The 20,283-nt window shown below is 40.1% G+C and overlaps 1 protein-coding gene across 4 annotated transcripts in view; it reads right to left on the bottom strand.

The window, feature by feature from the left end:
• The window catches only part of MCUB (mitochondrial calcium uniporter dominant negative subunit beta), a 72,064-nt gene that overhangs the window by 4,332 nt on the left and 47,449 nt on the right, over window positions 1-20,283 (bottom strand). For 3 of the 4 annotated variants that reach the window (XM_083456827.1, XM_083456829.1, XM_083456830.1), the window contains exons 2-7: window positions 12,217-12,292; window positions 11,232-11,402; window positions 7,118-7,222; window positions 6,177-6,337; window positions 1,750-1,953; window positions 499-615 (exon numbers count right to left, since the gene is read on the bottom strand). In XM_083456827.1, coding sequence (XP_083312953.1) covers window positions 499-615; window positions 1,750-1,953; window positions 6,177-6,337; window positions 7,118-7,222; window positions 11,232-11,402; window positions 12,217-12,292 — 834 coding nt within the window. The remainder of the gene's footprint in view (window positions 1-498; window positions 616-1,749; window positions 1,954-6,176; window positions 6,338-7,117; window positions 7,223-11,231; window positions 11,403-12,216; window positions 12,293-20,283) is intronic. The other variant, XM_083456828.1, reaches the window with a different exon arrangement.

The following is a 20,283-nucleotide window of genomic DNA, read 5'->3' as shown; positions in this document are numbered from 1 at the left end:
CTATGGACTTGGAAGGTTTGAGCAGAGCTGGCCTGGCAAGGTCAACACTATTCATTTTTGTTTTAAAGCCTACTGAAGTAGCTGGGAAGCATTCCATTAGCTTTTGGAGACAGCAAGGGAGATAAGGGTTTGTTTACTTTGGAGCTGGAGAGTTTTCCATTTCACATCTCCTTGACACTAATCACAGCTGCTGCAGCAGATGGAAAGGGAAGCTGTACCCATTTCCTCCAAAGTAAGATTATTACTTTTCTTCCTCACCTGTCAAGTGGCTGTCAATATGCATTTTAAACCCACTTTTCAAAAAGGAAGCCTGTCTACGGCTACAAGAGTGTGCTTTCTATGCATGTTGTTTAGCAACAGACTACAGCGTTACTCCCTGAAATGTGCCAGCTGCAGAAGTGGGGGCCAATGTTGGGATTTCAAAACATTTTTGGAGCCACTTTTATGTTACAGGACAAAATTTAAGTATATTGACTCAAAGCAAGTTATGCAACTAACCTCTGCAAGGTCATCTTTCAATTTGTTATACTGATCCACATCGAAGTTCTGGCTTTTGGATTTCTGGTGAAAGTAGTGGAGAAATTGCCTGTCCCGAGCATCTGGGTAAATATAATCCTGCGAAAGAAAACAAAATTTAAGGGAGTACTCTGAAATTTTCAACCAGGAGATCACAATTGCAGAGCTGTCCATTTTACTGCAGCTGCAGTCATTAAATGTGGATAAAGTGCTTTAAATATATATATATATCAATTTAGATTTCAAGCCCATTTTCCCCTTTAAAAAAGAACCAAACATACAATGTAGCATAGTTCCATCAAATCAGTAAACAGAAAGATCTAAAAAATGTTAAGGGCTCATTTTCACGATAGCTTTTGAGGTAGAAAAAAATCACAATGAAATGCACGTTACAAATCTGAGTAATTTTCAGCATGTGGCAACGTGCTGTTTATCACATGGGATTATTCTTACAAGGCCACTTTCATATGAAGACTGAAATGTGAAGCCACCTCACTGTGACTCTTTCATATAACTAATTTTAGCCTTTATAGATGATTGATTCAAAGTCCCAAGACATTAATGACTCTCCCAAGGTGACAGAGTGAATCAGCCACTGGGGGAAAAAAAGCACTCAATATGGTGTAGATGAGATGCATGCATTTCACATTTAGGCAAGTACTCTTGGTTGATTATGGATATGTTGAAGGACAGAAGGTGACCCTTCAGGCATGTAGCCCCAGGCATAGAAGCTTTATAGATCCAATGACCAGCCTCCACAAAATTATATGAACCCCGTGGAGAGCAGAACAATAGGACAGTCTATTCCAAAATAGGTCTAGTTCAAGTGAAGGCAGAAAACAAACTGCCCCCCAAAGGAAAGGGATGAGCCAGCATCTAGTCAAATGGGTGAAGTTTTTCACCTTCAAGTGAGTGGTGCATAACAACACCTACCTGGTAGTGCACTTGTGCCCACCTGAGAATCTGTGGCCCTCCAGAAGCTGAAGGACCCTAACTCCCACAATCCCTTGTCCATTTGCCATGCCAGCTGGAGTTGATGGGACATGGAATCCAATGAAGCGGAGGGCTGCAGGTTAGCCAACCTTGGTCTATGGACATTTTACAACCTAACGAAATCCTAGGCCTCCTTGTTAGGATACTTTAGAAGATTCACAGATATGTACTTGTAGACTCTCACTATGATAACCATGTAGATTCCGCTAACATTACAGCTCCAAATTTACTGAGACTCACCTGTTTAGTAAGCACAAAGTAAGCATAGAATGCCATGGTAGTTCCATAGGTGATAAAGTAAGTAACAGGCTCCATGATATCCCATGAATAGACCCACCAGGTAAGCCATGCCAAGGCTCCACCTTGAGTTGACATTAAGGCTAAGCCAATCCATAGAAGCCGAGAAGTCTTAGCATCGACATCTGTAGTAATTCCAGCTTTAAGCTAGGAAGAGAGAACCGATGTTAAGACTGAAGAGACACCATTGTTCAAGCATGCCCCACCCACTCCCACAGATTACCTTGTATTCAAAAGTGCATTATTAAATAAATTAAAATATTTCCCTGTGTGGAGTGTAGAGAAGTCTCAAATGATGACTTCAGCCAGCCTTTCCCATAGAGACAAAACATGTTTCTCCTGCATCACTCTCTACAGCCATAGCAGGTGCTGCAACCTTCCAATAGTTTGACTTCACTCATAAAGGTGCACTCCTCCATTGTTCTCCAAAACAGATGGGTGCCAACAACAATTCAACTGTTTTCAAGGAAGCCATTTAACAGTAAGCACTGTCCTTCTTCCTTAGTCTTTTAGATGGTCTTGACTACTCTTCTAATTAACTACTTTTGGAGAAGAACGTTGGATTTTGTAGACCTTGGTCTGATCCTGCAAGCATGTTCTACTTTCTTATTCATAAAGCAGGTGTGATCATTTTGCTTTGTTCAGAGGATGTATCTAAGCCTGATTTCTATGCAGTAGAAGTTGAGTCTGGCAATTAAGTTGTTGTTATTTAAATTTGTATATAGCCCTATACCCACAGTTTTTCATTAACAACTATGACATTCAGGGGGAGACGGATTAGTCTCCTTAGTATTATCACACAGAAAAATCTAGTGTTCAAGGAGAAGTTTTCAGGAGTATAGCAGAAACATTTCATTTACTTAACAGAACTTACACAAGCAATACAGAGAACAAGATAAATAAGATCAATAGCATAAAATCCTTATAAAATAGCCATTACTGATGCAGAGCTGAGAAACCCTAATTAAATCATAATTACTCTAATCAGCAAGGCTAGAATTGGGCAGCAAACAAAAGGTGAAATGGGCCCCCCAAGTGAAAGACCAAGAGAAGCTTCAAAGAAGGGAGATTGGGAGCTTCCGGGTTGGCGCGCCCGGCAATGGCGGACTTCCTCCGTCTCGGAGGAGACTGCTCTCCGGAAAGAAGGGTCTGACCGCCTACGGCGAGGCGGAGACCCGCAAAAAACCACGGTCGGAGGAAGACCGTGGACATGGGATCCGGCTGGTGCCAGTAGCGCCTCCCTTACTCGCGGGGAGACCCGGTTACGGGCTCCGGAGCGAAGTGGGGTGAGCGGCGCGGCACTTTGGATCGACCGCTGTTTTCGGGGAGTGAAGCCGCACAGCTGCTGTCGGGAAGCGCTAACCTTTCCTGTTGACATTTGGACTAAAAGAACTTCTTGTAAGTAAATGGAAATTGGACTACAAATTATTGAAATTCGGCACCAGGTGGAAGGCTAAAACAGGAAGCCCACCTTCCACTTTGTAGAAAGACCAAGGCAAAAGTGTGAGAACTGGAGCCTCTAAAAGGTACTTTCTAAGGAATACAAATCTGTCACCTAAGCCTTTTAAACCCCCCTCGGAAGCAGGGAAGAGGGGGAGATTGTTTCAACAGTTTATAGCCCTGCAGAGAAGTATACTTTGATCTTATTTTCTTCCATCTCGAGCCCGGGACCGGGTTGCCAAAACGAGAAAAAGAATCTTTATAATAAGAAATAATCATTAAGAAGAAATGGATTAAGAGAGAACTGAATCTTTTGCCTAATGTTGGGTGGAAAGGAAAAAAGGAGTTAAATGATAACTGTTTTTGAAAGGTGGATGAAAAATAACTAGAGGAAACTGTAACCAGTCGGCTGTGGAAAGTTACAGAAACATATACTGGACTGTTATATTTGTTACACTTTTGGATAGAAACTTTCACACAGGCTGCAACTTTACAGACTAAACATAAGCATCTGACCTTGACAGTAAGATAATACTGAAAGAACAGACTTGGGAACATGGAGGGAAAAATAACAGCTCTGTTTGAACAATTTCAAAAAAACCTGTCTATTCTGGAATTTGGCATCTCTGATATGAAGGAAAATTTGCACAGCCTGGCACAAGAAGGAAAAAAGTTAGTAAACTCGGCCCAAGGACTGGAATTAAACCAACAAGGAAGGATAACTGAGAAGAACATGGATCAAACAGAACAGGATTTGTCTTTGCAAGAGGAATCTCTGGTGGAAAATACAGAAATAGAGCCTCAAGTCGATGGACAAAAAGTGGACTATGAGAGTAAAGAGTTCAAAGGACAGATTTGGAAAAGGAGTGCCATGGATGGACTAAAAGATGCAGATTTGATAAGATATATTTTGGAAACTGGCACTCTGAGAAAGTTGGAAGAAGTGAAATCTAGCAACTCTAAAGAGAGTGTGGAGCAAGCTTTGGACAATTCTTTGACTTACAAGAGGAAATATAAAGTTTGGGCAAGCTTGTTCAAAAAGATTAAAGGAGATGCTGAGGGGAATGTGGTCTGGAACATAATTTTAGGCTCGAAAAAGAATTTGCAAACAGGTCAGAAAGATGATTTGAAGGCCTCGGACATAAGACAACCTGGCTGATGGATTGAATTCAGGGATTGGAAAGACTTTAAAAATTTGTAAAAAGGACTGGCAGTACCCGAAACCGGGGGGGAAGAGATGGGGGGGGGGGAAATTGGAGATTTTTAAATAAAATTTGACAAAATATGGTTCTAATAAGCATTTTGACGGGATGACGGAAGGAATTTAATTGGTTCCAGGGAGCAAGTTAAGGAAGATGAAAAATTAAGATATAAGGGTATATAATCACAAGGTTTAAGTTTAGAAGTTTTAAGGTAAATTTTCTTTTTTCATTACTATTGTTTTCTTTAAAAATGGTAAAATTAAATGAATGAAAAAGCATTAAAAGTGGGATGGAATTTGCCGATTAGATTAAAAATCTGGCATACAAAGAGGGAGGTGGGGGGAAGTCATGGAAACAAGTTAACGAAAAAAAGGGAAGACTTTGTGTTGTATGGGGAACTTTTGTGTTTTGTTTTTTGGGATTTTGGTGTTGGGGGATGGGGAAGAGGATCTTTTTTCCTTTTTTTTTTCTGTGGGGTATCTCTTTTTTTCCTTTTCTTTATTCTTTTTAATCTATCTCTTTTTGATACTTAATGTCTTTCTTTTTTTTCATTTTTGTTTTTTGTGGATATGTTTTGTTTTGGTGTTATGCTGTTGGAAAATCTCAATAAATATTATTTAAAAAAAAAAAAACAAAAAACAAAGAAGGGAGATTTACGCTCAATTTTTGCTTTAAAGGAGATATTTTTTGCTATCCTTTCTCAATTATCAAAGAAAAAGAGTCTCCATTTCACAAACTATCCATGAAAGAAACTGATTAAGTCATACAGTGGTGCCTCGCAAGACGAAAAGAATCCGTTCCGTGAGTCTTTTCGTCTTGCGGTTTTTTCGTCTTGCGAAGCAAGCCCATTAGCGGATTAGCGCTATTAGCGCTATTGGCAGTTTAAGGGCTATTAACGCCTATTAAAGGCTTAAGGGATTAGCGGTTTTGCTGCTAAAAGGTTTTTAGCAGCTTAGCGCTTCAGAAAAAGGGGTTTTGGAGTGGGAAAAAAACTCAAAAATTTTCGTCAATTTTCGTCTTGCGAAGCAAGCCCATAGGGAAATTCGTCTTGTGAAGCGCCTCTGCAAACGGAAAACCCTTTCGTCTTGCGGGTTTTCCATCTTGCGAGGCATTCGTCTTGCGGGGCACCACTGTATGTCTGTCCAAAATACATACACTGCAACTTCTGCAATAATTTTAATTTGCAATCATTAAATGCAGTTTACTATCATCAAAGCAAAACATCTAAAATAACTACATCAAATACAAACTACTGCTGCTTTTAAAAAGTGTATCTGGAAAGAAGTTACATAGACATCAATACCTAAGTTATACAAGAATGTGTTTGATTTACATCTGAGCATGCTAAGAGAGTTTCAATGTTAAAAATAGCATTCGCTATGAATACAACTTGCTTTACTTATCTATAAAGGTGGATTAATTAAGTCGAGCCAATTCAAAGTTTTATTTTTATAACAGGAGACATAAACCTAGTGGTTCAGTATAGGGAATGGGGAGTAGAAAAATACCAGTTCAGTATGCAGATCTGACCTGTCTCTGAAGGATGTTACAAAAACAGAAAGATGCCTTGTATTCCCATTTTGATAAGTTAAATTGTGTTGAACTGGGGAACCAGTCAAAAATGGGTGCAGAAGTGGGAAAATCTGCCACACATTTCATAGACTTCACCTGCTAAACTCAAAATAGATTTCCACAATATGAAATGTATGAAAAAATATTTTTCCGGACCTGCTCCAGAGGCAGCAGTTCTTCTTTCAGAAGTTCCATTTTTTGCATTAATTCCCTCTCCCTCCTTGTCTGGTGGTCTTCTAAATGAAGTGCTGTAAACAACTTGTGGACCATAGACTTGATGTCATCCATCTCCAGTTTATGTTCTGTGCTCATTTGATCTGAAAGAAAGAAACTGGAACCACTATACCAGCGCAGCTTTGGGGAGGCCTGAAATTCCATACCTTTTCAGGGATATGGCCAATGGGCAGGTAAAATGGACCCGCCACTTACATGAGGGTTTGATTCCGGGAGTCTCTGTGCAAAGGCAAAATCACCAAAGTCAGGAACCCCATGAGCTATGAACACAGGGCTGTTTACTGGTCTCTGGGAAGGAGATGTTAGGCCCCTGGGATGCTCCCAGAGACTGGTAAGCAACTCTTCACATCACCTTTATTTACTCTCCCCCCCACACACACCTTGCATAAGGTTGCAATCTATGTAAAGTGAGCATAAATTGCAGGGACACTGTATTTTCTCCTGCAGGCTGCCTTGAGCTGCCAAGCATTTCCTGCTATTTCTTTTTCTCCCACTTCACCTCTTATTCAAGCTCACAATAATGCAAATGAAGCAGGGCTATGCAAGAACAAGAACACTTGCATGCATTTCAATAGGCACCATTTATTTCAAGAGACAGAATTTAAATTAAGGTTGGGGGTTTGCAAAAGGAAGGAACAGCTCTATCATCCCGGTCATTTAAAGCACGGAACAAAAAGTCAGTTTTGACTGCTTGTGATTTAAAGTTGCAATCTTCCTATTCACAGTTACCTGGGAGTAAGTCCCATTGAACTCAATGGGGCTAACTTCTGAGCAAACATGAAGCTTCTATTTTTGAAGGAATGGATTTTAAATATATTAAATATGTCTCCAGATGATTTCACGTTGGTCATGGAATTGTGTACCTTTCAGTGGAGGATGAACACTGTATTCTGCACCATTGATGACAAGTTTGAAATCATTCATCAAAAGAACCTCCATCAACGTTGAAGAAGAAATCATGCTGCCATCTGTAGGGAGAAAGCAAATACCTCAATACTAGCAATAAAATGCTTCATTAAGTAATGAAGCACCAGTACTGTGCTGATCACAGATAATGAAGTTCAATACAGGCAAGGATTACTATAGCAACAATTACTGTGTTAGGTTGTTTCTATAATAGGCCCATGTTTTGTCACTTCCTATTTCTTGTCACATCTAGTGAAACTCAAAACGTGACATGACATCAAGGCAATGGAAGCTTTCCTCCCAGGACTAATCTAGGAGGGAGATGGTTGCAATCGTCACTGAAATCACAGCATGGAGAGAAAGGGTTAACCCTGCTTCCCAAAATCTACTTTTCCAATCCTGCCATTTACCTGGAAAAAACAAGAGAAGCTACCATGCATCCATGCACACCATTAGTGTGATCGACACTTTGGTCCGAAGATTCTGAAAGTTAGTAAGCCAAGAATCACCACCTGTGTGGTCGCATCTAGATTAGAACCACTGTATCCACCCACATATGGATTAATTCTGAACGCATACTCTAAGAAAAGCCTATCTTCTTCCCAATGTAATACTTTTGGGAGCAGCATTTTGCTTTGGGGCTCCTGACCAATGTGGCCAGGGTTCGGGAAGAGCTATACCTCAATGGCAGAGCACATATTTCGGCTCCCATTGGTCCCAGGTTCAAACTCTGGCATCGTCAGGTACAGCTGAAAGACTCTTGCCTGAAACTCTGGAAAGCCACTGCCAATAAGCATAGACAATACTGATAAAGATAGAACAATGGTTTGACTCAGCAGAATAAGTCAGCTTCCTATGGTTTTATCAAACCAAGGAACAGTGTAGTGATTGCCTGCACACTCTCCCTGCTTCCCTCTTCCTGTGCACCACATGGTCAGAGCTGTCATCCTGTCATTTGCAGGTTATGGCAAGTGGCTTTCCGTCATAGATCCTTCTCGCTATCAGACTGCTTTAAACAGAGATTTATTTTCTTTAACAATATTGATATATCCCTTGATTGTAAGGAAACCTCCAAGCAGTTTAAAGAATATAAAATAAAACATTAAAATTATTGATAAAAGCAGATATATTAAAACCTTTCGGCTTGTAACTTCTACATGTCTGGATGGCCTAAAATAAAGATGTTTTAAACCAGGTGCTGAAAAGAGCATAGTGAAGGACCCTACCAAAGATGCCAGATGGAACTGGGGGACCTTCTACATTCAAAGCATGTGTTCTAGCACTGAGCTGGTCATTCATCCAAAAGGTGCAACGTCAGTGCACTAATGTTTCTTTAAAGCTAGCACAACAAGAGGCTCTGATAAAACATATTACTACTAGCTTGGAACATGGCCTGCTTCTCTGTCTTATCTCCGACTCAAAGTAATGTGCTGTTAGCAAAGGCATACTGGCATATCCTAACTGGAATTCTGTCATCTGGGCTCATGCTGGGCTTCTGATTACAGTAGCGATGAACCAAGTACAGCAGCTTTCTTCTCCACCCGCTCTTTTGGGGATGCAATCTGGCCCAGTATCATTTATCAAAGGAGGGAAGGGGGGGGGGAAACATTAAATATTTATATGAAATATTATTCTCGCTGCTTCGTTTTGCTATTAACTTTTATGGGTCGGCTACCAGGCATTCTACAAATAAATAAAAAATGCAACAACACAAAAATGCCGATTTAAGAAATGTTAAGTGCAAGTGAGATTCAGTATTCTCATATAAACATAATTTAGGTTTGGGGAAAGAAATCCAGGAGGGGTGGTGTCTTTAAAAGGAAATATTTCTCTGAAAGCACTGCACACAGACTCTTTGCACTTGTTGCAATGGTAAATTCACATCGCCCTAGAGATTAAAAGATAGAGGAGAACAAATACAGGAGTCTCTCTAGTACACTTCTTAACTGTAACTGTCGTCTGCAAGATAATTTTCTATTTCATGTTGCATAGAGAGAAGTCTGGTTGGTGGTTATCTCAGCTTATGCAAAGATGCAGAATGGAAACGCTGCAAGTGTTTTGGGAATGATAACATCAGAAGTCTGATAATCTCTTCAGTTATAGATTGCTGACAAGGATATTACTAAACTATGGTATTGATATGACCATCAGCACAATAAGGTTTTCAGTTCTATGATTCCAGCCAACAAGCCAAGAATTCTCTCCCATTTGGTTACATCTATGACAACTTTTTAAAAAGTGAGTAATTGTAATAGAACTAATAGTATGATTGGCTATATTCATTCATTTAAAAAGTTAGTAATACCTATCCAAAAAATGAAGAGGCTTCAATTAGTGACACCATTAAAAGAGATAAAAGTCAACCATCAACATCTTGCCTGGTTTGCATATAACACCAAGTGATGGTTTGTTTAGCCAATGTGTGGGGTTTTTTAATGTCTCAACACAGCCCAAACGAACTAACTATGATTTGTTTTCTGGAGACGAAATCACATCCTCTGTTGAGATGTTGGCAGGAGCCCAACAATGCCAATCCCTGATGCTAGTCCTGCTTATTGCTAGCCCAAGATTGTTCAGACTTCAGCCTTGTTTGAGCTTTCCTTTCCCCCCGTGGAACCTCAAGATGTACCAATCAGAGCCAGGTGCAAAAGACATTAAGAGTCATAATTAAACATCAGGGGGCCTTTGAGCAAATTCTGAGCCTCACAATTTGTTTTCAGTCCAAGAACTGAACTGAACTCAGATTCTTCCTTTCAAACAGAGGTCCACTCCTGCCTAGCTATCTTAATCTCAGAAGCCTAAAATAGGTGGAAAAAGACATTTTGCTGTTGCTATTGTTAAGCAACAGCATCTGTCTCCTGAGAAATCTCTATGTGGGACATGAAGCTACAGTTAGAACTGGATATGGAACAATTGATTGGTTCAAAATTGGGAAAGGAGTACGACAATATTGTATATTGTCTCCCTGCTTATTTAACTTATATGCAGAATTCATCACGCGAAAGGCTGGACTGGATGAATCCCAAGCCGGAATTAAGATTGCCGGAAGAAACATCAACAACCTCAGATATACAGATGACACAACCTTGATGGCAGAAAGTGAGGAGGACCCTTTAATGAGGGTGAAAGAGGAGAGCACAAAATATGTCTGAAGCTCAACATCAAAAAAACTAAGATCATGGCCACTGGTCCCATCACCTCCTGGCAAAAAGAAGGGGAAGTAATGGAGGCAGTGAGAGATTTTACTTTCTTGGGTTCCATGATCACTGCAGATGGTGACAGAAGTCACAAAATTAAAAGACGCCTGCTTCTTGGGAGAAAAGCAATGGCAAACGTAGACAGCATCTTAAAAAGCAGAGACATCATCTTTCCAACAAAGGTCCATATAGTTAAAGCTATGGTTTTCCCAGTAGTGATGTATGGAAGTGAGAGCTGGACCATAAAGAAGGCTGATCACTGAAGAATGGATGCTTTTGAATTATGGTACTGGAGGAGACTCTTGAGAGTCTCATGGACTGCAAGAAGACAAAACCTATCCATTCTTAAGGAAATCAGCCCTGAGTGCTCACTGGAAGGACAGATCCTGAAGCTGAGGCTCCAAATCTCTGGCCACCTCATGAGAAGAGAAGACTCCCTGGAAAAGACCCTGATGTTGGGAAAGATTGAGGGCACAAGGAGAAGGGGACGACAGAGGACGAGATGGTTGGACAGTGTTCTCAAAGCTACCAACATGAGTTTGACCAAACTGCAGGAGGCAGTGGAAGACAGGAGTGCCTGGCGTGCTCTGGTCCATGGGGTCACAAAGAGTCGGACACGACTAAACAACAAACAACAAAAACTGTTAAGCAACTGAGCATCAGAAATCTTTATGGAACTACTGGAGATCAGCCACAGAGATCTACCAGTTTACTTTCTGCCCACTCTTGTGCTAGACATCTCACTGAAGGGGAAACCTCCACACCCCCAAAGTAGTACAGTTAACAAAAATTTCCAAAAGTCAAAGTCTGCTTCGCATGTAAAGGAGCTGGAACAGAATGTCCTTTACTTTCAAGGTGACAGTGGTGTTAGTACCTGCTGTGAAGACTTCTACCTTTTCAATGGCATTATCCTCTCTCTGTATGTCCTGCAAGAAGGCTCCCACAGTCATCAGCATCGGCTTGACTGTAAACTGGCAGCGTTCCTTTCTTGAGGGTAATGTCAGAGTTATTGCAGGCAGTCCATGTTTATAATGTACAGTTACTTCTGTGGGAGAAAAGGGCATTTTAATTGATTTATCACTTAAACTTTTTTTAAAAAAAAATTGATGACAACAGAGTAACTTACAAGCACATATTGAAAAGCTTGGGGAAAACAAAGACATGACACACCTTACTATATGCTGCCACATATACTCTGCACTGAAGATCTTGAAGAAAGGATGTGATAAAAACTAAACAAATACGTACCTATTAAATAGAAGGTCCAAAAGTGGAATGGTTAGCTACTAAGTGTATATGATATGATAGAAGGCCTCACTCCAGAATCCTATATATCTACATTACAGGATATGAAGAACTGAAAGTGGTTGAAGGAAAGGCACTTTCTGCAGTACAGGCCACACAGAGTTTAAAGGAGGAATATGCTACTGAAATCCTGCACACACACCCCGCCAGAATTCATGAAGAATTTAGTGCTTCTGCTTGGGGTGCAATAGGCTCCAAAGAGACCCGGGATTTAAAGAACCTGTGAGACTTGTTAACTATCAAGCCCCAACACTACTGATCTTTGCCACACCTGCGCCAAGATCTCCCAATGCAGCACCATTCACTATTCCTAGGAGTTCAAATTACATGAGCATCTCATGACACACGAGGAGGATACTATTATATGATTTGAGGTGGGGTGGGCAAAATACTAAGAAGTCCGAAGCACCGGAGGGATATATGTTGACCTAAAATTTTGAAGACTTTCAATCGTCCAGAATAAAAACAGAGTAATTCTTGGATATGCATGCACCCAGACACTGTGAACGATGCCATCACTTGATATGGGAACAGTAACTGATAAGAAAGCTTACCATCAGATGGCACTAGTGTGCTATAAAGTGCTCTTCTGTGATGTCTTAGATTTCCAGTTTGTCTCAAGCAAAGCATCTGTAAGGAAGATTGATTAGATGTCAAGAGTTCTCAGCTGAATACATTCAATGTAAAGGCTGCTTCTCATACCTAAGTTTCCTCACGAAGAGCCCACTGGGAGAAAAAAACAAGATATTTATTGAATATCTCCAGTTTAGACCCAAGTCTGTCCAGATTTTAGATAATATATACAATGCACAGGCATAGGCATAGGCATGGGCAAGGATTCAATTATATTGTTGTCAACAACAATACTACAAACTCTAAAGATGAAAAACTCTTAAATGACTTTTGTCCACAAGGCTGTGAAGACTCCCAAAAAGTAATCTAAAAGAAGTTCCCTGACTGCGATGTGCTAAAATACCAGGCAAAGTTATTACCACTGACAAAATGGCACAGAAAACACACAATTCTTAAATAGGAATATAAGATATTTAAATTCAGGAGAAAAATGGTGTTAATAACAAATTCCAAAACATGCAAAAAACACTGTGCAAGCCCCTGTAGTGAAAAATTATATGTGCTTTAAAAAGAAATACCTGAGCCAAACTAAGCTAAAAATTTGAAATAAACTTGCATAAAGCTATGAATTTCAGCTCCCAGCAGTTGGTTTTTCTTATGAAAAGCAGCTTTGGTGCCAACTCATTTTGAGTGATATATATATAGGCAGGAAAAAGGCAAATGCGTAACATTACCCCCACCAACATTTACTATTCCAAATCTCTGCAAGCTTTTCCTCTCATGGTGTTTCAAACATCAGCAAACAAACTACAGCAAAATGCTGCTGAACTTGTTGGGACTGCGGAAGTGGAAGGCCAAAAACTATATGTGCAATTTTGAAAGTGCTCTCTAATCACTACTGATGAAGATTCCCTATTTCATGCAATGCACACAAACACAATTCACAGGTTATCCTGTTAAGAGTTCCACAATGCCACCGCACATCTTCAGCTAGCATAGGAGAAGACACTCTTTGACCAACCTGTTAAAAAATGCTAGCCGTTCTGTTCTGCACTCTCACTACACTGGATACAGGTGAATCCTTCTAGGCCACCTTATTATACAGGTAAACATGCATGCCCTTTTGGGTGGGAAAATGGTAGCAGAGAAAAGTAGATGGCTGAGGTCATCCTGGTATCTGTGAAACTGACATAGCTTTCTTTGACCATAATCAACTTTCATGGGAAGGCAGGGAAAGCGAACTGTTAAGAAAGCCTACAATGTTAAATGATAAGGTTCCCTATACTTCCATTTAGAGGATTTATTAAAAAAACATGAAAAATGCTATTTAAATGTGTATAAATATATGGGAAAAACCCACATTAGGCAATATACAGCAATTCTTGTATAAGGTTGGTGACACAAAAACACGGCGAGGTGAAAATGCTACTTTAAATCCACCCTCTCCACTGCAAATTAATGCTAAGGTTATGACACACAGATGGATGCCAACAAACTATGACACACAAGCATTTCTAATTGGCAGTCTGGACTTTCACATGCACCCCCATGGGGCAAAAGTGGTTCACAAGGGATGATATGATCCCATGAGAAATTGATTACCAGACAGACACGCAGAGGAGGTCGTTCATGTAACTGGGTTTGACATTGAGACAAGAATTTCAAATGAATAACCTTAACACTGATGCACGCTGCACTAAAAAAATTAGAAATCTTGGCATGAAGGACTAGTCTTATTCCTGTTTCTTAATATATCTATCACAACCAGCACAGCTGTATGGATACACAAAGAAGAACCTGGTCTCTCAAGCAGCCATAACTACTACGGATCTGGGTACTATCATGGCATAGGTGCTTAAAATAGTAAAAAGCTTTTGTGTTGATTGTTAAGAAATGCACATATAGCAACTTTGGTTAGAATAGTTACCTTACAAAAACAATAATAATCAAAAGTGAACACCTCAAATTTGAGAATGAGTCTGTTTTGAAGCAAGACAAACAGAATAGAACAAACTAGGAAATTACCAAAAACAAGCAAAGTCTGCTTTATTCCTGCCTTAAAGGAAATGTTTACTTCTACCAATGACCCATTATTTCTGCTTTCAGTCAATATCCAATTATTTGTGGTTCTGGTTACTACACCCTGTTGCCAAATTCTAGTAGAGTTTTATTTCATTATGCTAAAAGAGTTCTAGCCAAATTTCCGAGTAATAACCTTGTCTCCATGTAATCAATTTAATACTCTCATTTGCTTTTGAAATTGCCCAAGTGCTTGCGAGGGCCACCCCTATTCTTTGCTTGTAAAATAACTGATGAACGTTAACCCACACACACACAGCACATTTGCTGCTTCATCACCTCAAATTTGATTTACAACCCCCAATACAAATGAATTGTGAAGCAATAAAAAGGTTGCTGCGGATGCTAGAAATTGAGTGCTAGCAAGTAGCAGTCGGCTAAGCAATCAGGCACTGCAACTATTTATCATGCCAACTGCTTGGTTAATGGGAAATGCTGTTTGGTATACAGGGGCTTGGCAGATAAACTGAGGCTAACGGTAAAGAGTGCCAATGCTTGCTCAACACAATCAATCTGCCAAGAGCATATTGGATTATGATATACACGAACTCCCAATGTTTACCATACAGTGCTTACTACTATAGTAGATTAAGGGATAGGCGACGACAGAAAGAGCCACCAGTCTCCTTTAGTTCATTTAATTAGGTTTTCCAATAGTCACAGTGCATAAATAGTAGGATCATCAGAAAGTCTTTGCCCTAGGTGCGTCTTGTGGTCTGGTGCGTCTTATAGAGCGAAAAATACGGTACATTTGCCACCAATGTCTTAGGGGGCAGGGGAGGGAGCTATCCATCTCTGGTTAATACCATTGCATGATCAATTTGGGCTCCAAAGAAGCAAGAACCTGTTGTGCGGGCACACAAATTTTGTTCTACGAAAAGGATCCACATCCTTCTACAACCTGCTGGGTCCTGTATCCAGCATTGGTGCATTATGTAGGAACATGAAAATTAACTCTTTCAGTGGTGGTGATCTTGAATGTGGAACACCCTCTCCTTGGAAGTCAGGCTGTTTGCAGGCTTTTGGTGCATGCTCAAAACTTATTTTCCTAACCCTTAAAGATTTTAATGGAACCATCCACAGGAATGAATTTTAACTGGCTTGAGTATTGGTTTTATCTGCTCTTGTTGTGTATTATTATATTCTGTGAACATTTATTGTTTTTATACATTTGTAACCCACCCTGGGATCAAGAATGATGGAGAACATTCCTGCCCAGTGATTTTTTGGTTGATTCAATCTTTAGTGAATTTATGGTATGATCGTGTTTCCGCTTAATCAAAGGAAAAGTTTCTACTTAGTTTATTATAGTACATTTTTAAAAATAAAAAATATTATTTGGTTATGTACTGTACAGAAAGTGCTTATGCAAAATATTACTTAGGATACTGTCAGAATTTAACCCCCGCCCCATGGGGTAGCCATGTTAGTCTGCTACACAAAACAACAACAACGAAGAGTCTTGTGGCACCTTGAAAGGTAGCAAATTTATTGTGGTAAGGGCTTTTATGGGAATTGACAGATGCATGTACTGTTATTCTAAGATACAGGTATTTACACAAAATATTTTTTTTGGGGGGGGTAGGGGTGTAAATAATTAGGTCAGATAAAAACAAAATGCAAAAAGTACAGGTAGCAATAGTAACAATACTCACTGGCAAAAGTTGTTGATAATAGGCATCCTGGTACTCATAAGCTAATTTACACATGTAGAGTAATAATAATAAAAAACAACCTTTGAGCCACTTCAAGCTACAGTTCATAGAATTTGATCTCTTGCTGAATTGTAATTCAGCAGTTTCAGGTTGCAGTTTCCCTCTGAAGTTTCTTTGTTCACATAAGAACACATACAGGGTGTCCTGGGAGAATGAAGTGTTGCTTCACTACTTTTTATTTAGTATTGTCATTTCTTATGTCAGATCTGTGTCCATTTATAATTTTCATTAGAGCTTGTTTGTTTGACTATTAACAATGCTCTTCTGCATTCTACATAGGTTGAAGTTTCTTGTTTAAAAACATGACTAACAAAACTCCAGCAGGCTCCAATTACATGTTGAACTGCTGCTCAGAGTGTGTGCTGGGAGCCAAGCTTTCTGCAATTGGAGGAAATAAAAATTAATCTCACACTCAAGGCAGGAGTGACATGATTCAAGAGCTGAAGACTGATCTGGAATGAGCCTCTACAGATTGCAAGAAAAACCCAAACAGAGCATTTTGGCTAATGTATCAAACAAGAGCATGGTAGGATACCAGTTTTATCAGTGATTACCGCTGAGTTTGCAGAAAACATGACACTGAGTTGCCTATAAAATACCAGTTTGTCTTGGAAAATATGAGTTCTCTAGTATGGAAGTTGAAATTGTTGCAGTTCTGATTCAACCATCTAAGGACTTGTTTCATGGGCTTGTAATTTAAAGCCTCTATAGAGGCTGTAAGATGCAACAAGCATGATTTATTCTCTTAATTTTGGAACAATTTAAACTTTGTATTTAATTGTTACATATTGCTTTTATTGACCAACATTATTTTTTATTAAAATACATTCTCTTCATTTTTTGGAACTGATGATTACAGTTCTGGAATTGAAAGATTAAAAAAACAAACAAAACCTGAATGATAAATTAAAAACAGATAAGTTCGCCAGAAGTGGCTTAGTCATGCTGGCCACATGACCCAGAAGCTGTCTGCGGACAAACGCCAGCTCCCTCGGCCTACAGAGCAAGATGAGCACACAACTCCAGAGTCATCCGCGACTGGATCTAACGGTCAGGGGTACGTTTACCTTTACCTTTATTCCATTTGAAAGTATTCTACACTGTTTTCTATTTCATTACATCGTTACAATATAGCTAAGAATATTATCAACATCATGATGCACAATGGCGGCAGTAGTGGAATGACTCATACGTACAACTTCAGCCTATGATGGAGGGGTTCAGAGCCTCCCCAGAACACCCCAAGATGGTCTTGCTTTCCATAGTCACAACTTTGGATTCAAGGCGAAATTAAGCATGGTTCCACTTCCGCCTGCTTCTAGCCCAGCTCTCACACACAATCCTGGCTAATGTCCTTCTCAGGTGTCCTTCTCAGGGTCCACTCCTTTGCCCTCTGGCACAGAACGACCTCCTTTGCCATACTAATGGTCATACTTAGGTGGCAACTATGATCTTTGTATGGCTAATTCAACAATGGAATCCTCAATTCATTGCTCAATTCAGGGGGATTAGAAGGTATTTAAGCACCATATAGACTGAGCCCCCCCATCAAACTCACAACACTATCAAGAATTCAGCAAAATTACTTCAGCTAGTAGTGCCTGCATATAAGAGGCAACAAAAGCAATGGTGGGAAAATAATGATTGAAATCTGACAAGTATTCTGCTGAAATACAGGCTATAACAATTCCATTGGTAAAACCTCTACAAGCTCACTATTTTGCCCTCAGAGAAATCAAAGAGAAGAAAAGCTGTATGGGTGGTTAAAACCAGTTTAAATAATGCATGACATAATTCATCACGCTGCTAAGTAAATATGGGCTTAGTTCCAAAAATTCCACTAAACAAGTAAAGTCCCTTCTGATTACACAGCAGGCTCTTTGGATCCAAGCCACTAGGTTGTTGTTCTTACTGCCCCTTTTAAAAATTCTTCAGGTTTCAGCAGGATATCTGTACAATGGATATCGACCTAACTTTTTCATTTCTTAGAAGGATGTTTTATATACCGGTAAATGAAGGTTTTATATCAGGAAAGTTTCCCCATAGCATGTCTATAAAGAACGAGACTAACACTGCTATACAGGCAAGAAAATCCAGAAAAAGATTACAGCCAAACCCTTCAAGAACACTGAAGGTACTTCCTAGAATGAAGGCTTCTTGTTTTATGTTGTTAAATAGTTTGCTTTTAACTTTTATTAACTTTGAAGCAGCTGTCCTTTCTTAGAAGGAAGCAGCAGTTGTACCTGGTACAGTAATCCAGAGGCGCAAACCTTAGGGGTGAAACTGTAAGAAAGCCACATTTATGCAAACAACAACAACCCTCATACGTTTCCTTGCTTAAACACAGCTCAAGGTAATTTCAGCATTTTTTTGTTTATACCCCTTTAAAACACACACACACATACGCAATGTTAAATACTGAATTCTGGCAGAATTCATGAAGGGGGAAACATTTCAGCAAGCAAGGAGTTGCACAGAACCCAGTCCAAGCTTCCTACAAGCTACTGCAAAAGCATTTACCCTAATTCAAATATTTTCCATGAAACAATGAGTACAGAATATCCATCAGAACAAATAACTCCATATCCTCACTACATGAAGGATAAGCAATTAAGTTTGTTAATAGCATTTATTTGTTTTACCATTTGTCTCACTCATTTTTCTCCCAGTCTCATCATCAGATTGACACATTCCATGGATCACTTCAATATCATGTCCCTTCCAGCCTACTAGCATAATTTCTGAATAGGCTTTAAATTACTCTTGGTATTTTATAGGTTTCAGTACAGTATTGGACATTTCAAAGATTGATTGGATTCCCTTCACAGTAACGATTGCTAGACACATTTTATGTCTCAATTTTTAAGTCTACCTTCATTCTCTAGCAATAAAAGCCTGGTACTTTGACAGAAGAAAATCCTTTTTGAAAGGCAATGAATAAAATGAAGTCTGATCATATTCTAAAATCTGTTTAGACCCCAAATATCTGAAAAACTGCCTCCATCCCTAATTACCTTCTTTGGTGTTAAAATCAGCAGAGTGGGCTCTCTTGGTACTTCTGCCGCCCTCAGAAGTGCAACATCTACACTGCAGGAGGAAATAATCAGAACTCAACCCATAATAGTTGTTTATAAATATTCATTGGAGTGTTATAAATGGGATGATTACAAATGCAATAAAGAGTTAAAAGTGTTCAGCTCAAAGTTGCTTTAGCACAGGGCCAGCCCAACCACGAGGGAAGGTGGGGCAACCATATCAGATGGCAGAATTCACAGGGGCAAAAGATCCTCCAAGGAATCAACTGCTGCTGCAGCCAACGTCTTGGAAGCCGAATCTGGCTGTCTCTACAGCCTCTAGGCAAATAGGAAGTGCTGCTGGTCTCCTCCCCTGCTTGTTCCTGATCTGGATCTTCACTCACCCCTTCTTCCCACGTATGGGATGGACGCCATTTTGTGCTTCGCCTCAGGTGCCAAAATGTATTGGGCTGGCCCTCTGCTTTAGCATCTATACATAGAATCTATACATAGTGTATCATTAGATTAAAGACAGAGATTGAATCAACAAAAACACAGCATTTTTATTGGTATCTGAGAGAGAGGGAGCAGAGGTAAGGGGAGGAATATTTCCACAAACCCCACTACATAATTTGCTTCCCAGTTACCCAGTGATGTTTGAATACGAGTCCTTCTGCCTAATACCTGGTCTTAACACAATTGGTTTGTGATAGAGGGAAAGCCCCATTGGTCTCTTTAGGATTGCAGCCTCAGTGGTCTTTAATCTAAATGCTTCAAGTTCACTGGGGGCTGCTGGGAGATTCCTAGCTACTTTCTCACATTTTATTCTGCTCTGGTTGCAGGCAGTGAATAAACTGATTGCTGTGGAAGTACAACAGAAGCCAAATTTTCACTCCCCTGCCCTCCTAAAGTAAAGGTAAAGGTACCCCTGCCCGTACGGGCCAGTTGTGTCCGACTCTAGGGTTGTGCGCCCATCTCACTTAAGAAGCCGGGAGCTAGCGCTGTCCGCAGACACTTCCGGGTCACGTGGCCAGCGTGACAAGCTGCATCTGGGGGTGCTTTCGAACTGCTAGGTTGGCAGGCGCTGGGACCGAGCAACAGGAGCGCACCCCGCCATGGGGATTTGAACCACCGACCTGACGATCGGCAAGTCCTAGGCGCTGAGGTTTTACCCACAGCGCCACCCGCGTCCCTCCCCTGCCCTCCTACAATTCCTTTCTTCTCTACAAAGACACATTGG

Source organism: Podarcis tiliguerta (genome assembly GCF_965153285.1).
Source record: "Podarcis tiliguerta genome assembly, chromosome: 9".
In the NCBI taxonomy this organism is placed as follows: domain Eukaryota; kingdom Metazoa; phylum Chordata; class Lepidosauria; order Squamata; family Lacertidae; genus Podarcis; species Podarcis tiliguerta.
This window is presented reverse-complemented; position numbering and strand designations above follow the sequence as displayed.